The 15,442-nt window shown below is 34.7% G+C and overlaps 1 protein-coding gene across 1 annotated transcript in view; it reads right to left on the bottom strand.

The window, feature by feature from the left end:
* LOC108549470 (tyrosine-protein kinase Drl) overlaps positions 1-15,442 on the bottom strand; it is a 174,794-nt gene that overhangs the window by 20,326 nt on the left and 139,026 nt on the right. The window contains exon 5 of the mRNA XM_017902859.1: positions 3,881-4,085. Coding sequence (XP_017758348.1) covers positions 3,881-4,085 — 205 coding nt within the window. The remainder of the gene's footprint in view (positions 1-3,880; positions 4,086-15,442) is intronic.

The following is a 15,442-nucleotide window of genomic DNA, read 5'->3' as shown; positions in this document are numbered from 1 at the left end:
CGCTACCGAGTGAAAGGACGATGTTAGACAGAAGTGGGGGTGGCGCGGTGAAAGAATGAACGGCTGAGAGAAAATCGGATTTCCTAACGTGCAATGAGAGCTTCGCGTCTACCATCGACTTTGTTTCGGCGGACTGTTTCGCCGCTCTTAAGCCCATTACGGCATTCGAAGAAACACAATGACCTGACATTTCGAGTTGTCCAATCGTATGCGCGGGTCGCAGCTCGCGAACGCGATCTTCAGGAACGCGGAATGCTGTTTAAACACTCAGAAAATTCTCCAGTCCGCCGATCCAGCCGCAGTCACTGTCTGCGGTGCTGTATACGAGCCGAGAGTGATTCTTTTGTAATTTTATTCAATGTCGTAAGTCGCTGCGGCTTTTGTGCCTTAAACAGCGCAACGAACGTTCCAGCACGGGAGAAACTTATGCCGTGCTCCGCTGTACGACGAAATTCACATACACTTTTACGTGAAAAGACCACCTTTATCTTCTTATTCGTTAAATGTTAATTTTACAAAGCTAAGCAATTAACTATTAAGAAATTATTGAAAATTAAATACCTATTTTTAGTAAAGTAAATTTCGGAGCTTTTTATATTTGGCGCAGGAGAGGAGCTGAGCAATTAACGAATGGGAAATTATTGAAAATTAAATTCCTATTTTTAGTAAAATAAATTTCGGTGCTTTTTATATTTGGTGCAGGAGAGAAGCTGGGCAATTAACGATTGGGAAATTATTGAAAACTAAATTCCTATTTTTGGTAAGCCAAATTTTGGTGCTTTTTATATTTTATATTTGATGCTTTTATATTTGGCGCAGCAGGATTAAAAATATAAAAATCGCAAATGGTAAACAGCGAAAATTACGCTGTTTTAAAAATATACTAATTTCGCGAAATTTTGTCGAAGATTTGATACAAAAAATTAGGCTAGTAAAATGAATTTCAATTAAGAAGGTAAAAATTGTAGTAAATAGTAAATTTGTTGATAAATTTCGATTATTTTTATTCTTTATTATAACTAGGCGAAAATTTCAGAATCATTTAAAGAAAAAAATATTATAAATTTTGGAAATGAGATCAAAAAGTAAAATTAAATGTAAATTTGATATTTAATAAAAGTCTCCTAAGACTTTGGCAACGATCACAAATAAAAATATTACAGTCACTTCCAGTGCATAAGGAATGGACCCATGCCTGACTGAACTTAAAGTTCTTCTGGTTTTAACACCTTAAAAGCATCAGAACAAAAAACGTATATAATACTCTTTTCTTCGTGTATTTCCTTCATAGTAGAAAATGGAGGAAAAAAGAAAATTGAAAGAAATGTGGACCACGCTGAGTCCATATTACCACCTGCCGCCATATTGAACCTAACCTAAAAGTTTCAGCGTAGGAGTGATACTTCTAAATAATTGAATATTGTATTTTGAAGATCATAACTAATTATACTTCTGTAAATAACATACTACACTTGTCGATTAGTATGAATAAAAATAAAGGAGAGTTATTCTGAAAAACTTTATAGAATTTGCAAAAACAGTTCAAATTTTCAGCAACAAAAACAAAGAAAAATCGCATAATTTCTGTATGGTGGTGATAAAGGACGATAATTATAGTGATATTCGTTCCAATTACCAACATATCGTCGTATTATATATATCACATATATCCAGTGCTGCATTAACCAATAAGTAAAATAGGTGCTTATTAACCCTTCGCACTCAAAGATTTTTTGCCATGAAACAAATAATATCTTTTAGAACAGTAAATTATTTAGGATTATTTAATTTCAACCCTCAAACACTCTTACATTATTTTGAATTTAATATTATGAGTTAATTAATACCGATTTCCAAAATTTTATTAAATTAATGATTGAAAACCGCCTCTCGAGTTCAAAGAGTTAAGCAATACATGTTTGGGAGTAGTAGAGAAAGAAAAACACCTTAAATTTTCTATGTATCCAATATTGGTAATAGCAATAATATTTCCAAATAATTATGCGAATGTGTGTGAGAAAAAGAGAGAAAAATAAAAGAAAATGTTGCAATGAAAATAAAAGGAATTTTTTAAGCATTTAGGGCTTCTAAAAATTTAAACCTGACTTGGTACATACTATACATAAGTACTTATACTTTTATCTTTTACCCTACCATTTTCGAAATTTTACCAAAATTTTTATTTTTCATATTAATGTTTCACTTGTTAGCACGAATATATTATATTTCTCCGAGAGTCTTATTTTTCCATCAACGGATACGGCACGTAACCTTTAATGGGTTTTACAGAATTTAAACCCATTTCATACGCTCTTCATGAAATCGTATATCGCGTTCAATCGAATATAAAATTTAGCAGATCGACCCAGGTAAATTTCCAGGCGAGCAAGGTGGAAATGCAATCGTTTAAGGGAATAGATTATCCCGCAGGCACAAAAAGGCCAATATTTTTCGTTCCTCATTTTCTTGCAATTTAAAGTGTACAGAGTGTTGTATCAGCTGGTCGCAGATAAAATTCGCGGATATTTTACCATCGGGAAGAAAATTAATCTCCCCTTGCATCTTTCTCGAAATTACATTTCTTTAGCTAGTCGACGTAAAATTTACTTCAACTTTAAGAAGAACATTTTACACAGAGTACTTTAAAATATAGCACAGGCTTTTTTCGATATTCCAAACATTTTTTAACTTATAAATATTTAAAGGCGATTTCCATCGTAAAAGAGACACAATTTTCTACTAAAATTGCCGCTATTTTTACGAACCAATTAAATTTCTCCAAAAATTCTCTATTTTAAATATCACCTCGTAGTTTAAAAACAAAAATAAAAATTTAAAAAAAATTATTTACTTCGTATAATTGACTTGCAACCAACAATAGCTGCCAGCTAAAGAACGAAATATTCGGAAACTGAATATCCTGGATATCTCGCACTATTTATTAAAAAATAAAAAATAAAATATCATGACAAATTCAAAAGACACCCGAATGTTTAAAAGAAAATTCCACGCTCTATTTTAACCCTTTGCACTCGAGAGGTGAGCTTCAGTCAAATTTCATAAAATTTGAAAGATCGATATTAATCAATATATCAAATTTAATGTAATGTAACAGTGAGTTTCGAGGTATCGAAATCAAACAATTCTACAATTCCATTATTATACAATTCTTTATTTACTGCTCAAAAAAGTATCGTCAGTTTTCTAGTAGAGAATCTTTGAATTTCTACTCTTCTCTAGTCAAAAAATCATCGAGTGCAAAGGGTTAAATAAGACATCGTAGTTCAAAGACAAAAACAAGAACAATAAAAAAATTGTTTACTTGAAATGTATTAGTCTTCATCAACAATGGCTGCTAACTAAAGAACGAGATATTTGAAAACAGTGAATATCCTGGATATCTCGCATTATTTATTAAAAAATAAAAAATAAAATTCCATGATAAATTCAAAAGATACACGAATCTTTAAAAGAAAATTCCACGTTCTACTTTAAATAAGACATCCTAGTTCAAAAACAAAGAAAAAAATTGTTTGCTTCAAATGTTTTACTCTTCACCAACAATGGCTGCTAGCTAAAGAACGAGATATTCGAAAACAGTGAATAACCTGGATATCTCGCACTATTTATTAAAAAATAAAAAATAAAATTCCACGACAAATTCAAAAGGCACCCGAGTCTAAAAAAAAAATTCCAGAATTTTTTTCCAAACGAGAAACCCACGAGAAAAGTTCCGAAACGTTAGCTACTTGCACGACTAAGGCACTCTACCCTCTGAAACATTCACAGACAACTATACGTATCACCTGGTTTCGAGACCATCTGGGTACACCAACTTAATATCTTGTCGAAGTTTCAGTGAAATGATTTTGCACCATACCTGGCTCAGATGCGTCACATGGCTGGAAGCGTAGTAGCTGGCCCTGGAACCGCAGGGTCTCGCATAGAGTGGCTCTAGGTCGGCAATGGTTGCATAACTTCCGGAATTCGCGCTTCCGGGTCGAGGGTCGACTCTAACCAGGACAGAACTTCTGGCCAAGCCGCCGGTGTCTGCCGCCGAATAGCTACAACAGGGCAGTGTTTTCCTGAAAGGACAGACGACGCTGTAGCCACCTAATGATTATACACGGGGTTAATTATTTCTGTAATGCACGACATGCTCTGCACCACCGACCAGCTTGCATGAGTAATAATCGAGGCAGACACTTGCTACTGCTCTACCACTGGCTCCCTCTGCCTTATCATCTGCCCCATCCATTGAACTACCTTTGACACCCCGCTCCCAGCCGAATCTCGATAACTCGAACCGTGAGACAGGTATCTGAATTGCAAGGTGCCTGTCAGTTAAGGTGTAACACTAAACCTACCAGGGTCAAATGAATGGAAAAGAAGTAAAAGATTTAACCCTTTGCACTCGACGATTTTTTCGCTAAAGAAGAGCAGGAGTTCAAGAATTTTCTGCTATAAAGCGGACGATATTTTCTTTAGCAGGAAATAAAAAATAGTGTTATAATAATTGACACGTAGAATTATTTGATTTCGACACCTCGCACACCGTTACATTATCTTAACTCTCTATGGACCGAATATATATTTTTCTTAACTATAAGAATTGTATGTAACATAAAATAGACAAATATCAACCAATAAATTCAGCAGTTTTGACAATTTTATTATAACGAATTCGTATTGAAAGTTTGAATTAACAACGTATTGTGCCAAGATAATGCGCAATAGATAGACAAGATAATTTCCCACGCCATCTTGCGGAGAATAAGTCATAGAGGACCTAACCTATCATGATCGAGTAACCGGTAAATGAAAAAGAATTAGGATTTTTAAAAATGGAAGCACGGGAGGTGTTGTAAAAATAATTAGAAATATATCGAAAAAAAAATCGCAGTATTTAATAAAATAGCCATACATTAGCATGTAACTTGAAAGTTACACGGGCCCATAGAGGGTTAAATTTGATATATTAATTAATATCGATTTTCGAAATTTGATCAAATGGCGACTGAATGGCGCCTTCTGAGTGCAAAGGGTTAAAATATGGAATAATAGGAGATACTGAAGAAATTACTATAAGTATAGTGGAAGAAAAATTCCAAAAATGAAATTTTAAGAAATTTTTAATCAAAGTTTGGTAAACGGAGATTTAGACGTTTAGTAGGTTTAGTGTTAAATTTTTGACTTCTCTTCCTATAGTTCGGAGCATAACTACGATATTATTGGTCAAAATACTGTTGGCTTTTTTCGTTTCCGATAAACAAAATGGTTGCTATCGTTTTAGCCATCCGAACCTGTTTTCTGAACCTACTTATATGTTTATTCACATAATTTCTATAATTTTTAATATTGTGTTTTGAAAAAAATTGCGAGTATTGTTAAAGTACGGATAAATGAGACAGTGAAAACCTAGAGTTAAAACATCTTATGGTTTCTTTGAAAAAAATTCTCGAAGATGACGATTTTTCTCACCTGGATTTGTGGAAAATAGAGATTTTTGAGTGAAAGGAGTTTCAAAATGGGAAATTTAATATGTCGAAATTAGTATTCTAGAGGTTTTTGAGTTAAAGAGGATCGAGTTATCAAAATTCGACTGTATTAATACAGTAATAATATTCTTCTGATTGCTGACGAGATATTGTGTGCTTTATCAATTCCAAGATTGGTAATTTCTTCAGAATTGAAAAATTGATTATGTTAAAAGAGAAGTCGAGACGACAAATGCAAATTTTCTAATTGAAAGTGTAGTTTGAACCATGGTAGATTTAGTGTTAATAATTTTTGGTATGATGAATAGAACCTGAAGTCGAAGTTCAAGCTAACGTTCTTGTCTGTTTTTATCGAGATAAAATTATAACACTTAGCAGGAGAGTAACACGATGTTAGTATTTTAATTGTAATAACTGGGAGGAGTTACTAAAAAATTTACTGAAGTTCGAGGATAGAGGATTAAAAGTAGTACGTCTGAACGTGAAGTTATTTTTTGGCTAAAGGCTTCTAAGACTTCTAACTGTTTTGTTATTGCAAAAATATTTTATTTCAGTAAAATAAAGGAAATAAAACAGTAAATTGTTGTATTTATATATATAACACAAATGAGTTAAATTAAAAAGTAATTCAACGATGTATAGAATATTTACAGTACATTCGTTGGAGATACGGGTCATGGTGGCGCTAGTGAGTTCCGTGGAAAAACGGTCCAAGGCTGTCGTAAGTAACAGAAGATGAATCAATGCAATATCGAAACTTCTTATTTTGTAACGAATGGTGTTTACGACTAATAATATATATTATTTTCGATCATTTATTGCGACCAATCAATAGTTGTTTGTAATAAATATATTCCAAATATTAATTGATATTAATAGAGTTGTATTTTAATTTTATTAATAAAATCTCGAAACTTTCCAATGTTATTTATATTATTACTGTTTTACACATTTCAATTTAACATGTATTTGTGTCACTCGTTAAAAACAGTGTATATAAACATTCTAGTACTTTCATGTATGACTGTGCATCTATATACGAAAGTATTGGAATGTTTCTACATATTTGCTATATGTAACAGCTGGAATATTTACGTTGAAGTTAAATGTTTAAAACAATATGATGGATATACAGAATGTTACGTTACACATAGAAAGTTCATATGTAGGTGTATTTGAATGGTGCAATTGTATAATGGGAAAGATTTTGGTAAATACCTTGAAAATTAAGATATATCATATAGATATTTGTAGATAATAAAAATAATTTTTAGATGAAAATGTTCGATATGATTATAATTTTGCAAGTTTCATCCACCTCAACCAAGCTTTTATTTACACGTTAAATTATCACTAGCCATACGATTAAAAAATCCCCAAAATTTCAAAAGTTCCATCCATTTCAATTTATATTTATTTATTATTATTTACACATTAAATAATCTTCAACCAAAACTATAAAGAAACCCCTAAAATTTCATAAGTTTCATCCACCTCAACCAAGCACACATATTTGCACATTAAACAATCTCTAGAAAAACTGAAAAAGTCCCTAAAATTTCATAAGTCCTTTCCACTTAACCTATACTCTTATTTACACCCTACATTAGATAATCTCTAGCCAAACTGAAAAAAGAATCCCTAAAATTTCAAAACAAGTTTCATCCACCTATACACTTATTCAAACCTTGCATTACATAATTTTATTGTTAACAAAAATCCCTAAAATTCTACAAATTCCATCCACCTCAACCAAGCATTTATTTACATATTAAACAATCTCTGTCCAAACCGAAAAAATCCCTAGAATTTCAAAACAAGTTCCATCCACTCATACACTTATTCACACCCACATTACCCAACTTGAGAAAAAAAAGAAAATCCCCAATATTTCTCAAGTTCCATTCAACTATACATTCACTTACACCCTATATAAGATAATCTCTAACCAAACTAAAAAAAAATCCCTAAAATTTCAAAACAAGTTCCATCCACCTATACACTTATTCAAACCTTGCATTACATAATTTTATTGTTAATAAAAATCCCTAAAATTTTACAAATTTCATCCACCTCAACCAAGCATTTATTTACATATTAAACAATCTCTATCCAAACCGAAAAAATCCCTAGAATTTCAAAACAAGTTCCACTCACTTGTACACATATTCACACCTCGCATTACCCAATCTCTACACAGTACTGTGTTGTTATTCGTTATTACCACGAAAGATAAGGGATCTGCCTTTGGTCATTCTACAATTGCTATAGAGTTTAAGTCATCAGCGAACAGATTAATCCATGGCAACAGTACTCCTTTGATGGACGTAGTAAGTACGGTTCTATCAATTGTAAACATCTCTATCCATAAACATGTGCATTGATTATTCCACAATAGCTGTGTAATTTAAATCCTTAATGATCAAATTAATTCAACGACTTCGGTATTGTGATGATGGCTGGGCTCAGTACTGTATAGTCAATTGTTAAGACCTCGATGAATAATGGATCGGTTTTTTATTATTCCAGAATTGCTATAAAATCAAAAACATCAGTTAACAGATATACCCAACGTCACAGTGTTTTGTTGATAGACGTACTACGTACCGTAATGTCAATCACAAATATCTCTAGACATAACTGTTCTATACATTGGTCATCCTGTAGCAGCTCTGGAATTTAATTCATCAGTCAACAAAGTAATCCAACGGTTGCAGCAATGTGATGATGGCTGTACTCTGTCCTGATATGTCAATTGTTAATGTCTCGATGGATAATGGATCTATGCATGGATCATTCTAGGCTCCAAAAAAAAAAAAAAAGGAAAAAGAGAAAATCTCCAATATTTCCCAAGTTGCACCCACTTATAGACTTATATACACCCCGCATTACACAATCTCTCTGTACCCAAACTCGAAGAACCTCGCTCCCCAATCCTCCACTCGCAGGCTCTCCGGGCGACGCGGCAGGAAGTTTGCGAGTACATCCGGCAGCGTATATCCGGTATGATCGATCCCGTCGAAGGTCCTCGTAGCGTGTGAAATTACCGCTTAGCCTCGGGGAAAAATTTTCAAAGAGGGGTCCCCGTCGTTCCCCTTTGCAGCGGGATATTAGAGCAGAAAGAGGCTGAAAAGCGGCGAGATACGAGGCTGCCCCGATAAACGGAGAGGGGTGAAATACAGGCGGGGGAACTCGCGGAGGAACGGTAATTCCGATATTTCGTCGGATTTATTGGCCGTTTTGCGCATGTAAATCCACTGCCGCGATTCGGCGAAAAAGTCGAACGAAAAATAGAGAACGCATCGCGCCAACGATTTCAAATATTCCACGGCTGCTGCCGCTTTTTCCCCGGATTCTTTGTATCCCTGTCCGAAGGATCCTACGCGGCTGTATTTTACGCCTGGTATGCTCCATTTACTCCATTTCGCCCCCTCCATATCCGTGCGCGATAATTTCCGTATAAATACGTGGCAAGCACGTGCACGTAATTTATTGGCACATTAAATTAAAAAACACTGTTCAATTTGTAGAATTCACGGCCGACTTTATCGTTACCGGGTATTTAAACTTTGATATATGGATCGTTGCGCGTGAAACGCGGTTTACGCGCTGCTCAATTTGTATGCGCTTGCTGATGTTTGTGTACCTGCGTTCGGAGGAGAGCGCGAGTAAAAATCCCAGGGAATTCCCTTTGAATGTGCACCGTCCGGGTGTGTAGAGGGGTTTCAGGATCGATATACTTTTGCCGACGAAAGTTGGGAAACGAGGGATCAAACGTGGCTCAAATTTCCCCCCTCTTCGACACCTCGAGGGACAGCTGGTGAAACCGAAATTTTGGAAAAATTCGAGGGAGTCGGAATTAATGTGGCGTGAATTTAGAGAATTAAAAAGATTGGGAGTGTGAAAGTAATTTTACACAGAAACTATGTCATGTCACCGGCTATTATTTTGTAATTCAATCTTCAAAATCAATTCCACATGCAATATTCTATATTACTCTGGGTTTCATAGATTGAAATAAATAATGCAGGAGCAATGACGAATTAACTCGTCATCAGTTAAAAACGTTTGGGTAGGGAAAGACGAGTTAACTCGTCATCGGTCAACAACGTTTGGGCAGGAAAAGACGAGTTAACTCGTCATCGGTCAACAACGTTTGGGCAGGAAAAGACGAATTAACTCGTCATCAGTTAAAAACGTTTGGGCAGGAAGAGACGAGTTAACTCGTCATTGGTCAACAACGTTTGGGCAGGAAAAGACGAGTTAACTCGTCATTGGTCAACAACGTTTGGGCAGGAAGAGACGAGTTAACAACGTTTGGGCAGGAAAAGACGAGTTAACTCGTCATTGGTCAACAACGTTTGGGCAGGAAAAGACGAATTAACTCGTCATCAGTTAAAAACGTTTGGGCAGGAAGAGACGAGTTAACTCGTCATCGGTCAACAACGTTTGGGCAGGAAAAGACGAGTTAACTCGTCATCAGTTAACAACGTTTGGGCAGGAAAAGACGAGTTAACTCGTCATTGGTCAACAACATTTGGGCAGGAAAAGACGAATTAACTCGTCATCAGTTAAAAACGTTTGGGCAGGAAAAGACGAGTTAACTCGTCATCGGTCAACAATGTGTTAATTTTAATTTGTATTAATATCTTAATTTTCTATGTCGCAATTTCCAATTGCATTATTGGATATCGAGTGTACCAGTACTCGAATTTAAATTGAGACAATTGTGGTTCGATAGAATTTTTCGTAATATCACATTGTGTGGAGGGGTTTCAGGATCGATGTACTTTTGCCGACGAAAGTTGGGAAACGAGGGATCAAACGTGGCTCAAATTTCCCCCCTCTTCGACACCTCGAGGGACAGCTGGTGAAACCGAAATTTTGGAAAAATTCGAGGGAGTCGGAATTAATGTGGCGTGAATTTGGAGAATTAAAAAGATTGGAAGTGTGAAAGGTATTCTTAATACTTTGTTAATTTTACACAGAAACTATGTCATATTACCGGCTATTATTTTGTAATTCAATCTTCAAAATCAATTCCACACGCAATATTCTATATCACTCTGGGTTCCATAGAAGAACCACCATTTTAAATTTCTCTAAAACCATCCCTTAATATTATGATACTTAATACACCCCTGTTACTATGATACCAGCTTTATATTAAATTTTTATGATTGGAACAGGAAATTTCTCTTTAAACAAACAAATTCTTTAGACACTAAAGAATAATAGAAAAATGTAAACAAAAAGAATCTTTTTAATTTTAGACTTTTAAAAAATTCATCCCTTAAATGACCTTCATATATCTTTTATGAATCCACTTTCAAAAATTAATAATATGAGAATACACCCTCCCGGAAGCATTCAATTTTATCTGAAACATTTTTTGGTATGCATAATAATAGCGACGTAAATTGGGGTGAACTACCCTTGTATACAGGGTAATCTGGATCAGCGTTTCTCTCGTAAATGGTAAGTATTTGAAGAAGTTGAAAGAGGAAAAATTTGTAGTATATTTTGCCGATAATATAATAGTTTACCCTAATTTTTTGTACTTGATGTTTTTTGAGAACCAAAGGGGATATTCAATTTTTTAAATTTGAAGAAGTTGAAAGAGGAAAAATTTGTAGTATATTTTGTCGATGAAGTGATCAGTCTACCCCAATTTTTTATATTTGGTGTTTTTTGAGAACCAAAGAGGATTTTCAATTTTTTAAATGGAATGCTACAAATTTTTTAACGTGATATGAAGATGTGAATTAGGACAAAAATGTAAAATATTATATGTTTAATTACAATGAAATATAACCATTTAAATTCGATTTAATTTTTGGGTAACTTTAGGTAAATAAAAGGATATTTACATAGACATAAACAGAATGTTATCTTTCAATTATATATGTTTCTCAAAATTAAAATAGAGGGGAGATATTGTACAGTATAATAGATTCAAATAAAGAAAATTAATTTAGAATAATTATGTAGTTATAATTATAATTATATTATAAAATTATATAATTGTGTAAAATTAATTTGGAATATTATGTATATTTTATGCATTATTTATAGTATTGAATTATAATAAATATAGTTCAAGTATTAAATGTTATTATAATAGTTTCAGTTAAATACATATGTACTTTAATAAATTATATTTAAATTACTAAGCAATAAACCATTTTTACATATTTAAATTACTAATTAAGGAATAACCACCAATATTTGAACCATTAAATTTTGTTTCATTTCATATTACTATCTTATAATATTTGAATTATTAAATTTTATATATTATTTATATTTTATTATTGACAATATTTGAATTATTCAATTTGATTCATTATTTATGTATTTTTAAATTACAATACTTGATATATTAAATGTCATATATTATTTATATTTTATTATTGACAATATTTGAATTATTCAATTTGATTCATTATTTATGTATTTTTAAATTACAATACTTGATATATTAAATGTCATATATTATTTATATTTTATTATTGACAATATTTGAACTATTCAATTTGATATATTATTTATGTAATTTTAAATTACAATATTTGATTTATTAAATGTTATATATTATTCATATTTTACTACTCACAATATTTGAACTATTCAATCTGATATATTATTTATGTACTTTTAAATTACAATACTTGATTTATTAAATTTTATATATTATTCATATTATGTTTTATTATTCTGCAATATTTAAAATATTCAATTTGATATTATTTATATATTCTAAAGCCGCAATATTTGAAATATTAAAGAATCTTTAAATTTCTACTCTTCTCTAGTCAAAAATCGTCGAGTGCGAAGGGTTAATATAATATATAATTGCTTTTAAATTAAACTAATTATTAAAAAAGAAAAGGGCACGTGGTCTCCTTTACCTGTCAATTTGACAGGTGTCTTTAGAAATAGGTATACAGATTTTAGTGTTAAAGGCTTCGAGCCTCAGTGTATTTTGTACCGCAAAGAAATGTAAAACAAAATCAAACTCAAAAGTTCATTTCGACATATAGATCCGATCTTTACCACACTTATATTCTAGACTGATTTTTGTCTGTACCTAATCTTCTCATCACTAGCAGTCTCTCCTCTTTCACACGCAGGCATCGTTTTTCGATCATCCTTTCTCATAAACATCCTGTCCATACGATCCTTGAACGCGGTCACTTGTTGTTACGGACCCAATCTGGTGCTCAGTTCGCGTGGCAGGCACGTTGTTGGATCGTAAGGCCAACTGTGCTGTGGACGGGCGTGAAGGACCAAATGGTTCGGCTGTCTTCCGCTCGAATGTCCAATGCTTGGACGTTGCCACACGTTATGAGTTGTAGGTGCCCGACTTGATTTTGTAGCAGATAGTCAATCCACGGGACTGATTATCCACAAAGCTTGTGTACTGGTTGATGATGGAGACTGTCTGTCCAGACTGCGTGATGTGTACTGAACTCTCTGTGTTTGATACTGCTTGACTGATTGACTGGTACTGAACTGACTGTCGACTGTTACTGTTCCAACTGACTGTGCGATGCACGATCTTTCGAAGCCCATGATTGCCAAAGGGAAATCGGTTTTCCCATTGGTGGTTGACAGGACCGAGGGTGGGCCCTCGGTCCGCGAATCAGATGCCTCCAAAGAAGGGAGTAACGTCTTCCGCGACCAAGTCTACTGGTGGAGGAAGCCTCTCCCTCAAAGGGGTTGCTGGTGGGTCACCCGCGCATTCGTGACCCTTCCTGAAGGACCCGTTACTTTATGGCTCCGAAAGTCCCGACATCGCGCATGGCCTGGTCCCTCTCTTTGCAGGCCTATTGTCAGCCAAATCCTAGATGCTGTTGCCTGCTTTCTAACATTAGTGGCTAAAGAATGCCTCGTGTCCGGTGACCCGAGGGAAATAAAGAATTGTTTGAAAATGTATTGAAAATAAAGAAAGAAAGGACACGGAATCTGGCTGCCAGAAGATCCTAACGGTCTTCTGGGTCCGGGGTTTTTCTCAAGATGGGACAACGCATACTGCCCGTTAATAATCCTTAACACTTGTCCTTCCACGTGCACACTACTTAGATATCACCCTGAACATTCGACTTGAATGTTCCCGGGGCTGCTGTGTATTACCCATCATCAGCCAGGTAGGTCCAAGTATAGCGTCCTATTTATCGAATCCCTTTGATGTCCTAGAACGCTTATCACGCGCCAAATTAATATTGCGTGAATAATAATAAGGATCCCGAAGTGTGTGTTGATAAAAGAGAGCGTTTATTTATAGAAAAGTATAGAATAGTTATAATGGAGACGTTGAACGGAGTACCGTTTCGAACACGCGTTTATACGTGTAAGTAAGATGTTTCAAGGATCGGTGTCGAAGACGAACTGATTTCTCGAATTTGATCTATGTCGTGTCTCGTCGTGTCCTGTCCGGTGTTTTCTCCAGTTTAGTTCCGATTGGGCAAAATAAACGTCGGTGGTGGAAAAGTAAGGAGTTTTAATTGGACAGAGGGTGGGACGGAAGGACCTTTGGCTGAGGAGTAGGAAACTGTCAAGGAGCCGATTTTTGATGGTCAATGACGCGATTTATAAGCGGTGTCCGTTCGTCGCTTGTTGGGTCTGTCACACGTGGGTCCCATCTGTCGAGTCTGGTACTTGTAAAAATTCCTAAACTTTCGCCTTTACCTTTACAACTTAATCCGCTAGAACGGCGGTGGGCACATCTATCCTCCGGAATTGCAGTCGCGATATAAAATATATGGTAAACCGTTAGGTCTGTGAAAAGTGTAAGCCTTGGAATAAAAATCATGTTATAAACACGCTCTTCGGGACGGAAGACCAAGTGTTCCCTTGTACTAATTTTCAAACTCTGGCATCTTACGTAAATATCAACTGACGTCGTGGAGCGAAGAAATGCGAAGGGAAGAAATGCCTTATCTCGGTGCAGGAATAGAGCATTCGACCGCAAAGAGCACGGTGTTCTTGTCGAATCCCGAAATCGTGCTTTGTGCGTGAGGATCGACGTGAGGGGTGCCAGGATGCTGTGTTTACTCGGGCGAACGGATGTAAAATCTGCAGCCTCGCCCCCGGGAGGAGACGTACAAGGGCCAGGAAGGATCCTAAAGCCTCGTTTTCCCGCGCGTTATCAGGCTCGAGAGCCTCAAAAGAGCTAATATATCCCTCGAGAGAGACAATTGGCCCGCGCCGGGACTTCCCCGTGGCGGGAGACAGAAAGGCGGCATTTCGGGAAGAAGGGCCGCTACTTCTGGCTTCCCTTTCTCGTAAAAATTCCCTTCCATTCGAGGATATCCCCGGTTAGGGGAACCCTGACAAACGTGCCCACTAGATGTATTAAAATTTTCGATTATTATTACTCTGGCTGACGATTGTTGTCCTCTGGGATGTATATATTTATGTAGTCACTTTGTCGGATGAGAATTTCGTATAAACGCATTCGCCATGCAAATTTCATCGCGTCTAAATGCACAGTTGCTCGTAAAATCGAGCGTACATCCACGTTAATCACGAAAAATGGCGGAAAAATTGAGATTTATAGGCATAAATCAGCGTTAAAACACAATATACGCTATTATATGTAAATTTATTGTCGAGTAATAATAATGGACGCTTAGAAAATAATGGAAATTAAATAAGGAGATTAGAATGTACGTGAAACATAATCAATACAGTTTTGTAAAATTATTACCAAAAAAGAATGGTAAAATAATAAAAGTTAAATAAATAATTGGAATCTACATTAACCTTAAATTCATTTTTGTTAAACTAATTTTAAAAAATTTAATTTTAGAAAAGATTAAAAATAGAATTATAACATATAACGTTAAAATATTAACAAATATATTTTTGCAAAATTTTTATAATATTAATATATTAACATATTAGTATATTACATTAACAATTAATATATTAATATATTA

Source organism: Eufriesea mexicana, unplaced genomic scaffold (assembly GCF_001483705.2).
Source record: "Eufriesea mexicana isolate 0111107269 unplaced genomic scaffold, ASM148370v2 scaffold2087, whole genome shotgun sequence".
Taxonomy (NCBI): domain Eukaryota; kingdom Metazoa; phylum Arthropoda; class Insecta; order Hymenoptera; family Apidae; genus Eufriesea; species Eufriesea mexicana.
The sequence above is the reverse complement of the archived record's forward strand: the minus strand, read 5'-3'. Positions and strand labels throughout refer to the sequence as shown.